At 40.7% G+C, this 15,164-nt stretch overlaps 1 protein-coding gene across 1 annotated transcript in view; it reads right to left on the bottom strand.

Moving 5' to 3' along the window:
• Positions 1–15,164, bottom strand: part of PXDN (peroxidasin) — an 85,241-nt gene that overhangs the window by 15,322 nt on the left and 54,755 nt on the right. The window contains exons 15-19 of the mRNA XM_083356549.1: positions 13,595–13,703; positions 12,840–12,997; positions 7,300–8,803; positions 2,405–2,539; positions 1,368–1,576 (exon numbers count right to left, since the gene is read on the bottom strand). Of these exons, the coding sequence (XP_083212675.1) occupies positions 1,368–1,576; positions 2,405–2,539; positions 7,300–8,803; positions 12,840–12,997; positions 13,595–13,703 (2,115 nt within the window). The remainder of the gene's footprint in view (positions 1–1,367; positions 1,577–2,404; positions 2,540–7,299; positions 8,804–12,839; positions 12,998–13,594; positions 13,704–15,164) is intronic.

Raw genomic sequence — 15,164 nt, 5'->3', positions numbered from 1 at the left:
CACTCTAAAACTTTCCCAGTACAAGGAACCTGGCTGCTTTTTAAACTGAGTTCACACTTCTTCTAAATCAGACTTCATTCAAAAGGTGGTGGTGGGGGAATTTGTCGTTACCTGTGCTATTATTCTACTCCAGGCATGTCAAACACAAGGCCCGGGGGCCAGATCCGGCCCGCGAAGTGGTCTCATGCGGCCCGAGAAGCCATCCTGGAAACAGTGAGGGAACGGCCCCCACTGCCTTGGCCCTGGCCCAGAGACCCTCAGATCTGTCCAACTCCTGCCCAGGCCCCCATAGGCACCCTTGATGCCAACGATGTAGAGCTGGCCATGCCCACCCAGTAGGCCATATGCACTCTAGCCACGCCCACCCATTAGGCCACGCCCACCCTGGCCACACCCACCCGGCCCCTTGAGGGCAACCGCAATGCTGATGCGGCCCTCCATGAAATTGAGTTTGACACCCCTGTTCTACTCCATTTCCCATAACTTTATCCCACCTAAGGAACATCAAAACATACCTCCTCCATAATTATGGGGAATGCTTGCTAGAGATGAAGCAAGCAACAAGATTGGTCAATCTTTTCTAGGAAATGAGGCTCATGAGAAATGTTGAGAAGTTGTGGAATCACATGGGATTTAAAGTCCCTTCTACCTCAGGAACTGGAGAGGCAGAAAAGAGGACAATTTCTGTGCACATTAAGTATCATTTTTGGATCAAGAACTTCATTTGTCTGTTAACAAACAGCCATAGTCTACTCTCCTATCTCGACTGGATACTCCTCACTGGTTACCCTTTAATTTCTTAAAAGATAAAGGCTTTTAAAGTTTTCATTTCGAGAAGTTAGCTGATCGGCCCAAGACTCCTGCTAGATTCTTTGAGGTATCTATTACTAGGTTTGGCTGATATAATCTACCGTACCCTAGACATTTCTCGCTCAGAAATGTAAACTTGCTGAAGCTTAAAGAGCAAGACGATGGGAACTAACAAGCTGCCTCAGATGAAAATGGCGTTGTTTACAAAATATGGGCAGCTCTTGCGCAACGTTTAGGAAATGTTTATCTCATACAATGAGTGGTTTACATAGGAATTATAACACACCATTCAGGAAGTCTCCCAGGGACCTTCAAGGGGTTAAGAGAGATATGAAATCAGGTCCCCTTCATCTAAGACCGGAACATTCAATTAGATCTGTGAATGGGGATTAGAAGCCTGACCGTTAATGGGAAAAGTAATCTTATAACTAACTTTATTAGACTCGCCTCCTCAGGATGTTTAAGTCTTTCACTGTGTTATTTTACTTGAAAACTGTAAGTCCTGCTTCTTCAAAGAAAGAAAAAAAGAAGGAGCAGGGGAATACATATGGCTATACCTTCACAGCAGTCTTGCCACATCCTGAGATCCACTTTAGGAATTTCAGCACAGCTTCCATAACCATGTGGGAACTCAGCCACTCTAAAAACATCACGTTGTACTCTGGTTATGTTGTCCCCATTGTCACAGAGAACTCTGGCAAGGGAGGACTGTTTGATCTGAGTCAACTGCGCTGGAGTAAACACACCTGGGTTCTCATACCATAACCTGTAGTCTCACAGGAAGTAAGAATAAATTCTTAGTCAGTATTCAGTGTAAAGGATTCAGTACTAAGAAAAGTAAGGAATATATTCACATTAATAGAATGTTTAAAGTATACTTAATGGCACTACATGGATTCTTTTCTCTCTACGTTGTTACTTTTACTGATAGTTCTTGAAAAGGTTTTTTAGATTGTTAAAAACACATACCTATGTTTCTAGTTGAGGTATATGTTTTGGCATTATCTGAATAAATACAAACTCATCATGGATAACTCAAAATGAGTTGCAAGGCCTCACAATTCCTTCTGTCATGCTTTGACTCAGCAAAGGATTAATGTCCACAATGACAATATAATGGTATGCAACAAGGAATCCGTGACAAGAGGAGCTTTGCCTGCAAAAGTTTCCTTGTGATCCTAAATCCTGCACATACTGTGTGGTGGTGCAGTGGTCAGAATGAAGTATTGCAGGCTAACTCTACCTACTGCCAGCAGTTTGATCCTGACAGGCTCAAGGTTGGCTCAGCCTTCCATCCTTCCAAGGTAAAATGAGGACCCAGACTGTTGGGGACAATTATGCTGACTCTGTAAACCGCTTAGAGAGGGCTGTAAAGCACTGTGGAGCGGTATATAAGTCTAAATGCTATTGCTATTCACTTCACACAATAAAGTCTTCTCTGCTGCCGATTCCTGTGGCATACTTGTGAAGAAATGGCTCTTCACAAATGATAAGAGTCAGTTGCAAAGAGAAGGATTGCTGACTGTTGTTACATGTTTAGTTCTCACTGGAATGCTTCAAAGTGTAAAAATGAACAGTTTTATACCAAACTTACCTGTCTCCATCTCGGAGACGTTTAAACTGTGTGCTCAAGAGACACATCAGTGTAGGTCCCAACCTGCTTCCAGGAACTAGATCTTCTAGCATAAGAGCAGGAAATAAATCTATGTTCAGTGGTGAACCATATAATCTATTCAAGAAAAATAAATGATTGTAGATGACCCAAAGTATGAATTCAGTATTATATTGAATTTTAAAAACTACAATTAAAAGATATTATTCTGGATTTCTTATATCTTTTTGCTCAATTATTGCTTGACACATTTACTCTGAATATGTGTTAATTTGAAACAGTGCTCACTAGATTTAGTTCTGAATCTACAAAGTTCAAAACAAGCAGTCTCTGTTTTCTGCACATATTACAGAAAGACTAATATTTGAACCTGTGTAGAATGCAACTGCCTTCAGAGATGAAAATTAACTTCATATGGTAGAAAAAAAATAGTATGCTCTCTAGCTTTTTAAAAATGTTTTTAAAAAGGTAAAGAAGCATCGACCTTATACAGTATAAGCTGATTTGCAAAACAAGGTTCTGTACACCTGAATTGCTGGTACAGAATATGATATCCAACATAATAAACTTTGGTTGGTTCCAGGAACTTTCTAGAAAACATCTGGCAAAATCTGTGCACTACCATTCTCTGTATGTAAAGCTTGCATACTATATAGCCATCAAATTTGTGAACACACTGTGAAATGTATACTATTTTCCATTTAGAATGGCAGGAAATCATTTGATTTTTTAAAAAAAACTTTCAAAAATAACTTTATAATAATATATAAGATGTGAGGAGTTTTCATATACGACAATAAATAAATACTCTACTTTGACATACAAACTGAATACCTTCAAATCCAGGGTATAATTATGAAAACTAGAGAAAACAGCTACAATGAAGAATGAGTTGAGTATATACATCTCCAACTGACCATGAATTAAGGGTAAACATTTGTTGTATGAAAGCTTACGTGAAATTTAGTTCTCACATGGTTAAAAGTAAACAATTGGATGGCTAGATGTTGCTGTTACCAAAACAAACACTTATGTCCAAAAGAGAAGAGAGTCTTTGTCTCAGAGATGTTTAAATAAGATAAATGTCGGATAATCCTCTCCACAAAGGGAGCAGAAGAAACAGGCACAAGGAATTTGACCATTTCTATAAGAAACAAATTTGCATTGGACATGTGGCAGTTATTAGAATTTTTTCATCATGACTTCTTAGCTGCTCAGTAATAAATTCTACTTAACATAACTTCATGGATTTCTGGGTGACTTAAATGTTTGTATTCAGCCTTCTGAAGCAAACTGTCAGCTTGCAGAGAGATATTTACATTTATAGGCCTTCCAACTTCAAATGTTAATATTTCCTAGATCCCTTGGAAAGGTCAAGGACATGCAGGGATGGTGGGTGAGGAGACCAGCAATGCAGCCTCCTCTTCAGGCATCACATGGTTTATTTATCTGTCCGGTTTCTAGGCCACCCAACTTCAAAAATGACTCTGAACATTGTTCTGTACCAGCCTGCTACCGGCCCTGCAGAAAAGGCAGGGACAACCCCTTTTACAAGAAGGCAAGAGGCTGGAATTACGCCTGCCAAATTTATTACTACAAAAACAAACGGAACAAGACAAACCAAGAAACAGGAGCTTTAAGAAACATGAACTATCCGAGCGGTTGCCTTCAGCAAACCAGCCCTCCCAGACATTCCCCTTATATAGAGTTCAGGGCGTGGCTTCTCTCTGCCTCCTTCCGAGAAGCCCCATTGCCTTCCTCTGTTTACTCCTAATTGACTGCCTCCTGCGTTGGGCGTCCATGAACAGGGCCAGCTGTGGGTCATCTTCATCCACGCTGTCAGGCTCACACAGCTGGGTCTCCGTAGTGACCAAGTGGGAGGGGCCTGGCTTAGGGCTCTCATCAGCAAGATCTTCAACCCCCTCAGCAAGGTCTTCAACACCCCCCTCCTCCTCTGAGTCGTCCGACCCAACTGCCGAACCCACAGGCTGACCCTGAATCACAACAAACATCTTCATTAAACCCAAAACAGGAAAAATGTTATATAAGAAGGAAAACTGTCCAAGGGAACAATGAAATTGGCAATCCCCCCTTCCCACATCACTGCCAACCTAGAGGGATCCACCAGACATGCTACCCAAGGCCTGAGGAAAGAGCCATGTTTTTAGTGTTCACTTGAAGAAGGGCCGGGTAGGGCCAAATTAATCCCTGGATGGGGATGCTGTCCAGGGGACAGGCACTGCAGACCTGCTCCCTGGGTCTCTCTAGGTCAGGAGTCGGCAACCTTAAACGCTCAAAGAGCCACTTGGACCTGTTTCCCAGAGAAAAGGAAACACTGGGAGCTGCAAAATGCGCACTCTCTCTCTTGCACGCGTGCGAGGGGAGCTTGATTGAAGAGTTTAATTAAAAAGAAATAGAGGCTGCTGTGCATGGGTTCCCTCTCCCTCTCTCTCCCTCTCTTTCTTTCCTCCCTCTCTCTCCCCCCCCTCTCTCCGATCTTCTGCTCACCTGGCAAGCTGGCTTCACGCTGTTCTCCGACAAGCTGACACACATTCTTATTGGGCTGGCTCTCCTGCCCTTGGTCTGCCAGTTCTCTTCCCATACTCTCTCTCTCTCTGTGTTTGTGTGTGTGTGTGTGTGTGTGTGTGTGTGTGTGAGAGAGAGAGAGAGAGAGAGAGAGAGAGAGAGAGAGAGAGAGAGAGAGAGAGAGAGAGAGAGAGAGAGAGAGAGAGAGAGAGATGCTTTCTGCTGCTTCCTGCGGAGACGCAGCAAAGGCAGGAGTCCTGCCCAATAAGCTTGTCAGCTTGTCGGAGAACAGCATTAGGCCACTCTCTTTTTTACACACACACACACACACACACACGAGAGAGAGAGGGAGGGAGAGGGAAGGGAAGGCAAGTGCAAGTGTCTCTCTCTGTCTCTTGTCTCTCTCTGCAAATGGCGGAGGATGACTGGGAGCCGCAGGAGAAGACTGAGCTGTATGCGGCTCCAGAGCCACGGGTTGCCGACCCCGTGCTCTAGGTGATGTGTTTAATCACTGGGACCAAGTTTGTCTTATATAGGATAGGCAAATACTACAGGAAACAGACAGTCCTGCAAAGAATTAGGTCAAACAATGTAAGGATTTATAGGTAATAACCAATCTAGAACCCAGAAATTTTCTGGTAAACAATGCAGCTCAGAAAGCAAAGTAGTTAGCTCTTCACTTTTATAGTACGGATAATCCTTGATTTACAACCATTCATTTAATGGCTGACTTACAATGGCATTGAAAAAAAGTAACTTATGACTGTTTTTCACACTTACAACCATTGTAGCATCCCCATGGTCATGTGATCAAAATTCGGACTCTTGGAAACTGGCATGTATTTATGACGATTGCAGTGTCCCCGGATCATGCCATAATCTTTTGCAACCTTCTGACAAGCAAAGTCAGTGGGCAAGTCAGATTCCCTCAACTCACTGTGCTACTAACTTAACAACTGCTGCGATTTGCCTAACAACGGTGGGAAGAAAGGACATAAAATGGGGCAAAACTCACTGAGCAACTGTCTAGCTTAGCAATGGAAATTTGGGGCTCATTTGTGATCGTAAGTCAAGGATCACCTGTATATCGGTCCTCTCTACATGAAACCGCTGGGTGAGATCATTCGTGGTTTTGGAGTTGACAGCTTTTCATTTCGACCCCAAACCACCCCAGTGATGCCCTCGACGTGATGTCCCGTTGCCTGGAGGCGGTTCGGGTCTGGATGGGGAGGAACAGGCTTCGACTCAACCCTGACAAGACTGAGTGGCTGTGCGTGCCGGCATCTCGGGAGATTCAGGATATTCCACCCCTCTCTATGGGGGGTGAGCTATTACCCCCTGTAGATAGGGCTCGCAACTTGGGAGTCCTCCTAGATTCACAGCTTTCCCTAGAAGACCATATAGTAGCTGTGACTAGAGGGGCCTTCGCCCAGGTTCGCCTGGTGCGCCAGTTGCGGCCCTATCTAGACCGGGATGCCTTACGTACGGTCACTCACGCGCTCGTGACCTCTCGTCTGGACTACTGCAACGCTCTCTACATGGGGCTACCCTTGAAGACCACTCGGAGGCTCCAACTGGTACAGAATGCAGCCGCGAGAGTTGTGTTGGGAGTTTCCCGACACTCCCATGTCACACCTCTGCTCCGCGAGCTGCATTGGCTACCAGTTGACTTCCGGGTGAGATTCAAGGTGTTAGTAATGACCTACAAAGCCCTACATGGCATGGGTCCGGAATACCTTGGGGAGCACCTGCAGCCGGCGTCACCTTCCCTCCGCCCAGTACGCTCCCACAGAGAGGGCCTCCTCAGGGTGCCACCGGTCAAAGAATGCCGACTGGTGGCCCCCAGGGGGAGGGCGTTCTCTGTGGGCGCGCCGGATTTATGGAACCATCTTCCGGTCGAGCTCCGGATGGCGCCTGATCTCCGCTCCTTCCGGCGCGATCTTAAAACCTACCTTTTTGAACAAGCTGGCCTGGCCTGATAGGATGGGGTTGGTTTTATAAATCGGTCTTAACTTTTTAATCTGTACTAATTTATTACGGGCATTGCTGTTTAATTATTTTTTAATTTTTGTATCTTGTTTTTTATTATGTATTGCCCTGTTCACCGCCCTGAGTCCTTCGGGAGAAGGGCGGTATACAAATTAAATTAATAAATAAAAATAAATAAATAAATATGAGAAGATTAAAACCTCCACCTAATATAATAAAAAAATGGATTTGGGTCTCCTTCTGAAATGTGTATGAAACCAATATGTGGGAAGTTTCAAGTATACAGTATACAGTTCTGCACAAACAGCTTCTCCTTTCTGTATCTCAATAACCTACCAACAAAAACAGCACCGGGAGCTTACCGTGCGAGTTTTTCTCTGATTTCAGGATGCTTTATTTCATTTCTTAGATCTTCAAATGTGTGTGCCGAAGAAAGATTACAGTAAACTCTAAATTCGTGGTATGGTGGGATTCCATGATCTCTCCCTCTCTGAATATTCATCGCAGCCAAGTCTAAAGCTACCGCTCGGGCCATGGAGAAAAGTCTCTCCGTCAGTTCAGTGTTCAACAACTGAGAAGTCACCCTCATCTTACCAGCAGTGCCAAATAACCCTCTAAGGAGCGGATCGATGCCTCCTTCGTTTACAATCCGGAATGGGGAAAAGAAAGCTTTATGTAGAGGTATGTGGCCCTGAGGAATAGTTTCGAAATTCTCGTCCAACCGATAGAGGATGGGGTTGATCAAGGTGTGCCCAAACCTGAACGCTGCAGTTGCAAATTCATTCGTTATGCCAGAGTTAACATTGGGATCATAACCTTTGTATTCACCAAGCATCTTCAAGCCTACCACTCCCAGGATTTTAGGCAGCCAGTGGCTGTAGGTTATATGCTGCATCTCTGCACCAACAATTTTACGGGTTTCGTGATATATCGTATCACCATCCCAGTGTGGGTTGAGCTTCAGCAGTTCAGTAGCAATTCTGTTGTGTTCCCGAAACCACAGGGTATGCATACTGGTGAGTCCTAGCTGTTCATTGGCTCGATGGTCTCCAGCAAAGAAGCAGGGAATTGGGCTCTCGTTCTCATCCCTCATACACTCTGTTGGAGGGCCAGTTGCAAATGGAAGGAGAGGTTTTCCCGACCTCTGCACAATACCCTGTCTCAAGAGGCCCCTGTGACTTGCCAAGTCCCTGATCTCTTGCGCTTCGTGCTCTGAGCTGCCATATACATTGGACGCGTCAATGTACGAGGTCAACTGATTGATTTGTTCTCGTGGGTAGACGGAGTTCATGAGGAGGGAGGTCATACCACTCCCGCACACGGGACTGGAACGTACAAAAAACATGCACCGTGCTCCATTTCTGACCCGAGGATCATTAGGTGGGATCATGATAGAGAAACATGGAGGGTCATTGGTACAAACCGAACTGCAATGCTGACCGTCTGAAAATCTGGCTTCGCTTAGGGCAGCCACCGTGGAGTCAAGGTCATGATCTAGGAATTGGCCCCACTGCATTAACATATGACTGAACTGGTCATCTGGAGTTATTGTTTCCGTCCCTATTAATGTAGTTGATACCAAACGTGGCATTGGGAGCGTATATCCATTGTAATGTCGATTAGGTCCAATGCCCCTTGGCAAATTAAAACCATTTTCATAGACTGATTTCAGCATTCGTTCAAAGGCTGTTAGAGAGGCTCCCCACATTGGATGCTGCAGATTATTGCATGTGCCATCATGTGTCCTGTATTTCTGATGGTAGCACATGTCCGAACAGTTATTCACACGCCTGTGGGCAGTGCAACCTGACAGGTTGGCAATCAGATTCAAATACTGTGGAGATACCAGATCATTGTAGTGATAGCCTGAAACAGATAAAAGAGAGAAAAATAAATTACTCATAAAAGTAATAAATGCAGGGTAAAAATCAAATTAATCAATAAATGCTATTAAAAAGCAGTTTTAAAAAAATTATAAATAAAAATTATTTAATAAGGAAATTGTATTAATTCATAATTTTTTTTAAAGCTGTTGAATAGTGCTGCTACAAATGCATTTATTTTGTTTTAGCAAGTTAAATCTATTCTAACCAATTTGGCTTTGGTATTTTCATTTGCAGCCATGTGGTAAATAACTGCATAAATGATCTGTTCAGCTGCAGACATCTTTGGGAAGCTTATGTCACTCAATCGGATGAAGTTCCAAACTGACAAAGCAGATGCTCACAAATCTTGCACATTTCCTAATCTAGAATCTGAAGTTAAGTTTTAAACAGTTTCTAGAAATAAAGTTGTAGAAACAATCAAAACACAGGAAGTGTGCTAAGCAAAAGATACTTCTTTTCACATGCTAAATCTGATTAATAACACTAGACTGTTAATTAAGTCCCTTTCATTTTGCTTCTCTAACATTTTAGTCTAAATCAAATACTTTGCAACTTGTCTCAGAAGCAGATAATGGAAGAATGACTAAATAATTGCTTTTAAATTTTAACTTCTGCTGCTTCTAGGATTTAAGCAGAAAAATCCAAATTTGGCTCATCCCAGAGATTTTATTTGACATATACTAAATATTTAGGTCTAGTTTTTTAAACACTGGGTGTTTGTACCAAAACAAAAACTGATATTTAGATTTTAGATTTAGATTTTATTAGATTTATATACCACCCTTTCCCGAAGGACTCAGGGCGGTTTACAGGGCATTTTAAAATCACATCAATATAAAATACAAAGTTAAAAGAGAATTAAAAGATTAAATTATCCTTGAAAATAAAAACCCCAGTTAAAATTCTCAGCCTGGGTCAGAGAGCTCAAAGAGCCAAGTCTTCAGGTCCTGGCGGAATGAGCGTAGGTCAGGGGCAGTCCTGAGCTCCACGGGCAGCTGGTTCCAGAGGGTAGGCGCACCCACAGAAAAGGCCCTCTCCCTGGGTGTTATCCGCCGGCAATCTTTTACCGGCGGCACCCTGAGGAGACCCTCCCTGTGGGAGCGCACTGGACGAAGGGAACTTGATGCTGGCAGCAGGTGTTCCCTCAAATATCCAGGACCCAAGCCATTTAGGGCTTTATAGGTCATCACCAGCACCTTGAATCTCACCCGGAGGGCAACCGGATGCTTTTATAAATACCAAAGCATCTATTTTTTTGGGGGGGGGGGACTTTCCCAATAAAATAATATGACAAATCTAAGAAAGGCCAATTTATTTTCTTTCATTTGAGATTAACTTTGCTATCAATTGTGTGAACTTAATCTTGAAGACCATGATCCTTGCTTCTGGTTATTTTCTATAGTTTCATCTTGCTCTCCCCCCTCTCACTTCCCTTGTGTTTCTCACTGCACTGGTATTTATAATTTAATCCCCCAGCTGGCCCATACTTTTTTATAGTTTACTCAGTCTTTTTAATCACAGAAAATCTCATGATTCACTCCTCTTTTTAGAAATCTATTTTGACTTTTACTTATTTTACAGAACAATTCTGTACTCAAGATCTGCTGAATGACATTAGAGACATGGTGCAGATGCAATGGAACATGGAGCAGAAAATGGCTATTTGACAGATGCTAACAGAGGAGCCTGGACATGTTTCAAAAATTTAAAGATGACACAGTAAACTCATATAAAAATGAGAAGAGACAAGAATGGAAAAGGAAAAAGTTGGCCACACCATGTATCCCATTCACTTGTGACTATGCATCTGATGGCAGAATTTTATGAGAAAAGCACTTCTGGATAACATATTTCTCTCACTGTATTCAGTAGAGAGGAGAAAAAAAGACATTAGATTACATACATACCCGTTGTCACATAATGGGCAACAGAATATATTGGAATCTGACTTCCGGTTTGCCATCGCGGTGTAGCCGGACGTATGGAGGTGAGCTCCCTCTCCAGCGTCCAGTTTTCTCCTGCTGGGGGACCCTGGAAAGGGTCGGAAGTCACCCTGTAGGGGCGATGAGCAAGGAGAGGACGCCTGCTTGATTGCGGAAGGGCAGCAGCCCTTCCGCTTGATCTGGGGCAGCTCTTCAAATTGACAGCAAAAAGATCGGCCATAGCAATAGGGCCCGTCACTCTGCTGCTGACAGCCAAAGTCAAACTTACTACCAAGCACACTGAAAGCAACACAGACAAAGCCGGGTGAGATCTTATCTTCTCTCTACCCTATGTACTTTCCGGTAAAATCTCCTTGAAGTACTATCCCCCTGTGAAGAGAGAAGGAAGGGAATTTCTACCCCACAATCCAAGAATAGCGGCATCTGACTACCCAAGGGAATTAAGCATCAAAAAGAACAATTTTAATCGAATTGGATCTATATGCCTTTGAAACCTGGGGACCCTAAAGTGTCCTATTCTTACTGGAAATTCTTATTATCTGCAAAAAAGAAATAAAATTGGAAAAGAACTCAGTAAAATCTGGGATTTAAAAAACTTTAAATGGTACCAATGACATCTTGTGGTGAAGCTTGGTATGGTAATTTGTTATTTCCTAAAAAGAGACTTGGATCACAGCCCAGACCTAGATAAGACTGTCTTGACCTTGGCACTATCCAACTGTAAGAGAACAGCTGAGCAGTGAAACTGGCCTACCTAAACTGTGAGCGTAAACCCTTACTGATTTTTGCTTAACAAACAACTTCTACTAGAAAGACTGTTTACAAATACACAAAAGATGGATGAAGATCAGCAAAAAATCTTCTCTATGCTAAAAATAATACATGAAACTGTCCTTGCAGCTTGTGACAAAATGAGACCTAAAATAAAAGACCAAGACATCAACCTAGATGCACAAAGCCAAATTTTAATTGCAACTAAAGAATCAACAATGCAGAATAAGGTTGAAAATTGGGGTTTTTATTTATTAGAGGGGACTTTATATTGTCAATTACAGGGTTAAAAGGAGATGCTGAGACAAGGGGAATTTGAGTTATTAAATTCAAAATAGTTTTAAATTAGTGGAAAATAAGGATTTGATTTGTTTAATATTGAAAAATTAGGTTTAAAAGGGAAATGAAAATTAACTATCAGAAATATGTTTGATTTATTGACTAACCCAGACAATATATATAATGGTTCTGATCTATTAAAAGGGAATTTTTTAATTATTAAGTAGAATATGGTGGGAAATAGAAATTTTTTAGGAAATAGAGCAAGATTACATTTAAAAAGGTAAAATCTGTATTTTGGATATTACAGTTTCTTATGAAGTAAAATAAGGGAAACCTTGGTTACCCAAAGTTTGAAAATTATAGATATTAAAGGTTGATTGGAATATTGATGAAATTAAAAATTAAAAAATAAGTAAAAATTAACAGGACATGGATTGTTTTACGAAGATTAATTAAAACATGTATAAGCTAAAAATGTATTGATAAATGTAATAATGATGTTTTCAATGAGTTGATATAATTAGAAGTATACTAGCTTGAATAGGTAGAGGTAAAGGTTCCCCCGCACATGTGTGCTAGTCGTTTCCAACTCTAGGGGCCGGTGCTCATTTCCGTTTCAAAGCTGAAGAGCCAGCGCTTGTCCGAGGACGTCTCCGTGGTCATGTGGCCGGCATGACTAGACGCCAAGGCGCACGGAACGCTGTTACTAGCTTGAATATGAGATAATAAATGTTAGGGGGAAAAGAGAAGAAATATTTGATGATGTAACCTGAGATTTGTACTAAAGATTTTGTTACTGAATTATTGTTTATTACTTTTTAAATACTTAAAACTGGAAAACCAATAAAATATTATAAAAAGAATATATTGGAATCTGGCTCTGATCACAGGAAATGAAACCTTATATATACATTCACAACAGAAAAGCCACAATTCAGGATGAGAGAAGATGTGGTAAAAAGTTAAATACTCTGGCCTCATGTCATATACTCTTACAGTATGCAAAAGAAAAACACTGACTTGTTCCATTAAGGTCAACCATTAAACCGTCTTGTACGTGTTCCTGAATTAGTTGTAGTGTCCTTTCAAATATTTCTCCAGCTCTTGCTTGTTCAACAGTGTAAGGATCTCTTGGGTATCGAAATAGGGCTAGTAAATCATTTGGAGATCGAGGGCGACTAATAAATTAACAAGAAAAAGACAAAAAATAAACATAGTGTCTGGAAGCATAAGATTAAGTAACTCTAGTTTTAATCCTAATGCTATTCAAGATTAGTAATAATGCTTATATTACACATCTCTAAACAATTTACAGTACATACCTCAAGTAATTATCCAGTACTGCAAGCCAATAAAAAAAAAGATTTTTAAAAAATTAGCATCTGACATCTGCAAGAGGAATCTTTTGCTAAGCCATCAAGGACTATAATATTAAGTTTCAAGAACTTTCTTTTCCACATGTTTAGCAGCCTTCACTTTAAACTGGCCTCCCCTTCAGTTGGTATGACCCAATGGAAATACCCACAAGACATAAAGGAGGAAAGTTCCAGCACCCAATGGGAAAAAAGACTACTGTCATCTAGTCTTTTACACAAAGACGTGAACTGGTCTATTTGTGAAAGGATAGGAAACTGGGGAAAAAAACAATAATTGTAAGAATTAGAATATAGTGATGCCAAGTCAAGATCAAGTAAAGTAATCAAGTAAATAAGAGATAAACCAATATATTATTATGATGTAAACAAATCCTTCCAATTATACAGTATATGCAATACCTGTCAAACAAATGTGTGCGTGTGGAGTTTATTGCTCTGTCAACAGTAGCAATAGCTTCAACAATAGAGCTTGCTACAAATGGATCTCCAGTTCGACTCACATCAGGAACTAAAAAGAAAAAGGGGAAATTAAACATTTTTTCAGAGTTACACAGTTAAAGTCTAGACATAACATTTTTTTTGTAGTAAAAATAAAATTCTATTTACAATTTTCTATAAAATTAATCATGTAGTGGGAATGTTATAAAACTACAAAATTTTCTAGGAGAAAAATATTACTGTATTTTTCCGTGTATCAGACGTTATTTTTTCCTGCAAGCACCCTCTTCAAAAATCAGGTGTGTCTTACACATGGAACAATAATGGTTACTTCCGTAGCCCAGGGCATGCCTGTGTGCATTGCTATGCCGCCTGGTGCAGGTGTCAAGCCCCTGTGGGCTTGCCACTGATGGGAGGGGCGACGGGGGCAAGATCTTTGGCCGGCCGAACTTGCGGATTTGCCAGCTCAGCTGTTTGGCATGGAGAGCGTCTTATACAAGGGTTTGTCTTATAGACGGAAAAATACTGTACTCTTTCACAACCATAACTTAAAAATATACTTTTAATTTCTTGTTCAGGAAAAAATTCTTCAGCACAATCAAAATGAGTGAGCAAGCTCTCTAGCTACAGAATATGCAATGTGGAGAATTGAGGCTGGAATGCCCTTGAAAAGAATGATTGATCAGGAGTGCTGAACAGGAGTGCTCATTTTAGGTGCAAGTATAAAGCACAACCTTTTGTTGCATGGCAACACTATTATTATCTAATATACTATTAGAAAAATAATATATGTTATTCAATAGTATAATGTCCTTGTTTTTCTCCCTTTGTAATTTGCTGCCATTATTAAAAAAGAAAAATAATTGCACTCATTATCCCATCATGCCCTAAACGTGACAAGAACTTATAGATTTTATGTCTAGAAAAGCTTTTTGTGTCATGCCACCTCTGAGTATCTGATTAAACCCACCAATTCCTTCTCATAAAAATATATTCAAAACATAAAATACATTGACCTAGACCGAACTATAAAAGAAACTAATTATTCTTAAAAACGATAAATATGCAATACGGTAATATATGTGGGTTGTTGTTGTTTTTTTAAAAAAAAAACTTTAAAACAATAACAAGACAATCTAAATTTCACTTAGTGAAGTAGTGAAAATAAAGCTGGGACATTTCTCCCATTCATATTCATGGATTCCATGAAATCTATCCATGAAGTTTAATAAACCCCTGCTCTAGACAAAGGAAAGTACAAAAAAGTGGAAAAGATAAAGGAATATGATGAATATGAGACATCCGAAACTTTTTCTGCCAACAAATCTTCTTTTCGTATTTTTGTGTCCACTGGTAACTAATTTCCCCAAAGTTTTTGAAATAAACTATTACACTGAACATTAAAGAATTCTCCATTAAACAATTATTTAAGTATTAGACTATCTATCCTTGATTTAAACTCACAACCAACAAACATGTTACTTAGTGCCACTTTATGAGTTTTACTAAATAAAAGTTACTGAAGGAGAGG

The sequence above is a fragment of the Vipera ursinii genome, assembly GCF_947247035.1.
Source record: "Vipera ursinii genome assembly, chromosome: 1".
NCBI lineage: Eukaryota > Metazoa > Chordata > Lepidosauria > Squamata > Viperidae > Vipera > Vipera ursinii.
Note: the sequence above shows the minus strand (reverse complement) of the source record. Positions and strands in the feature narration are given on the sequence as shown.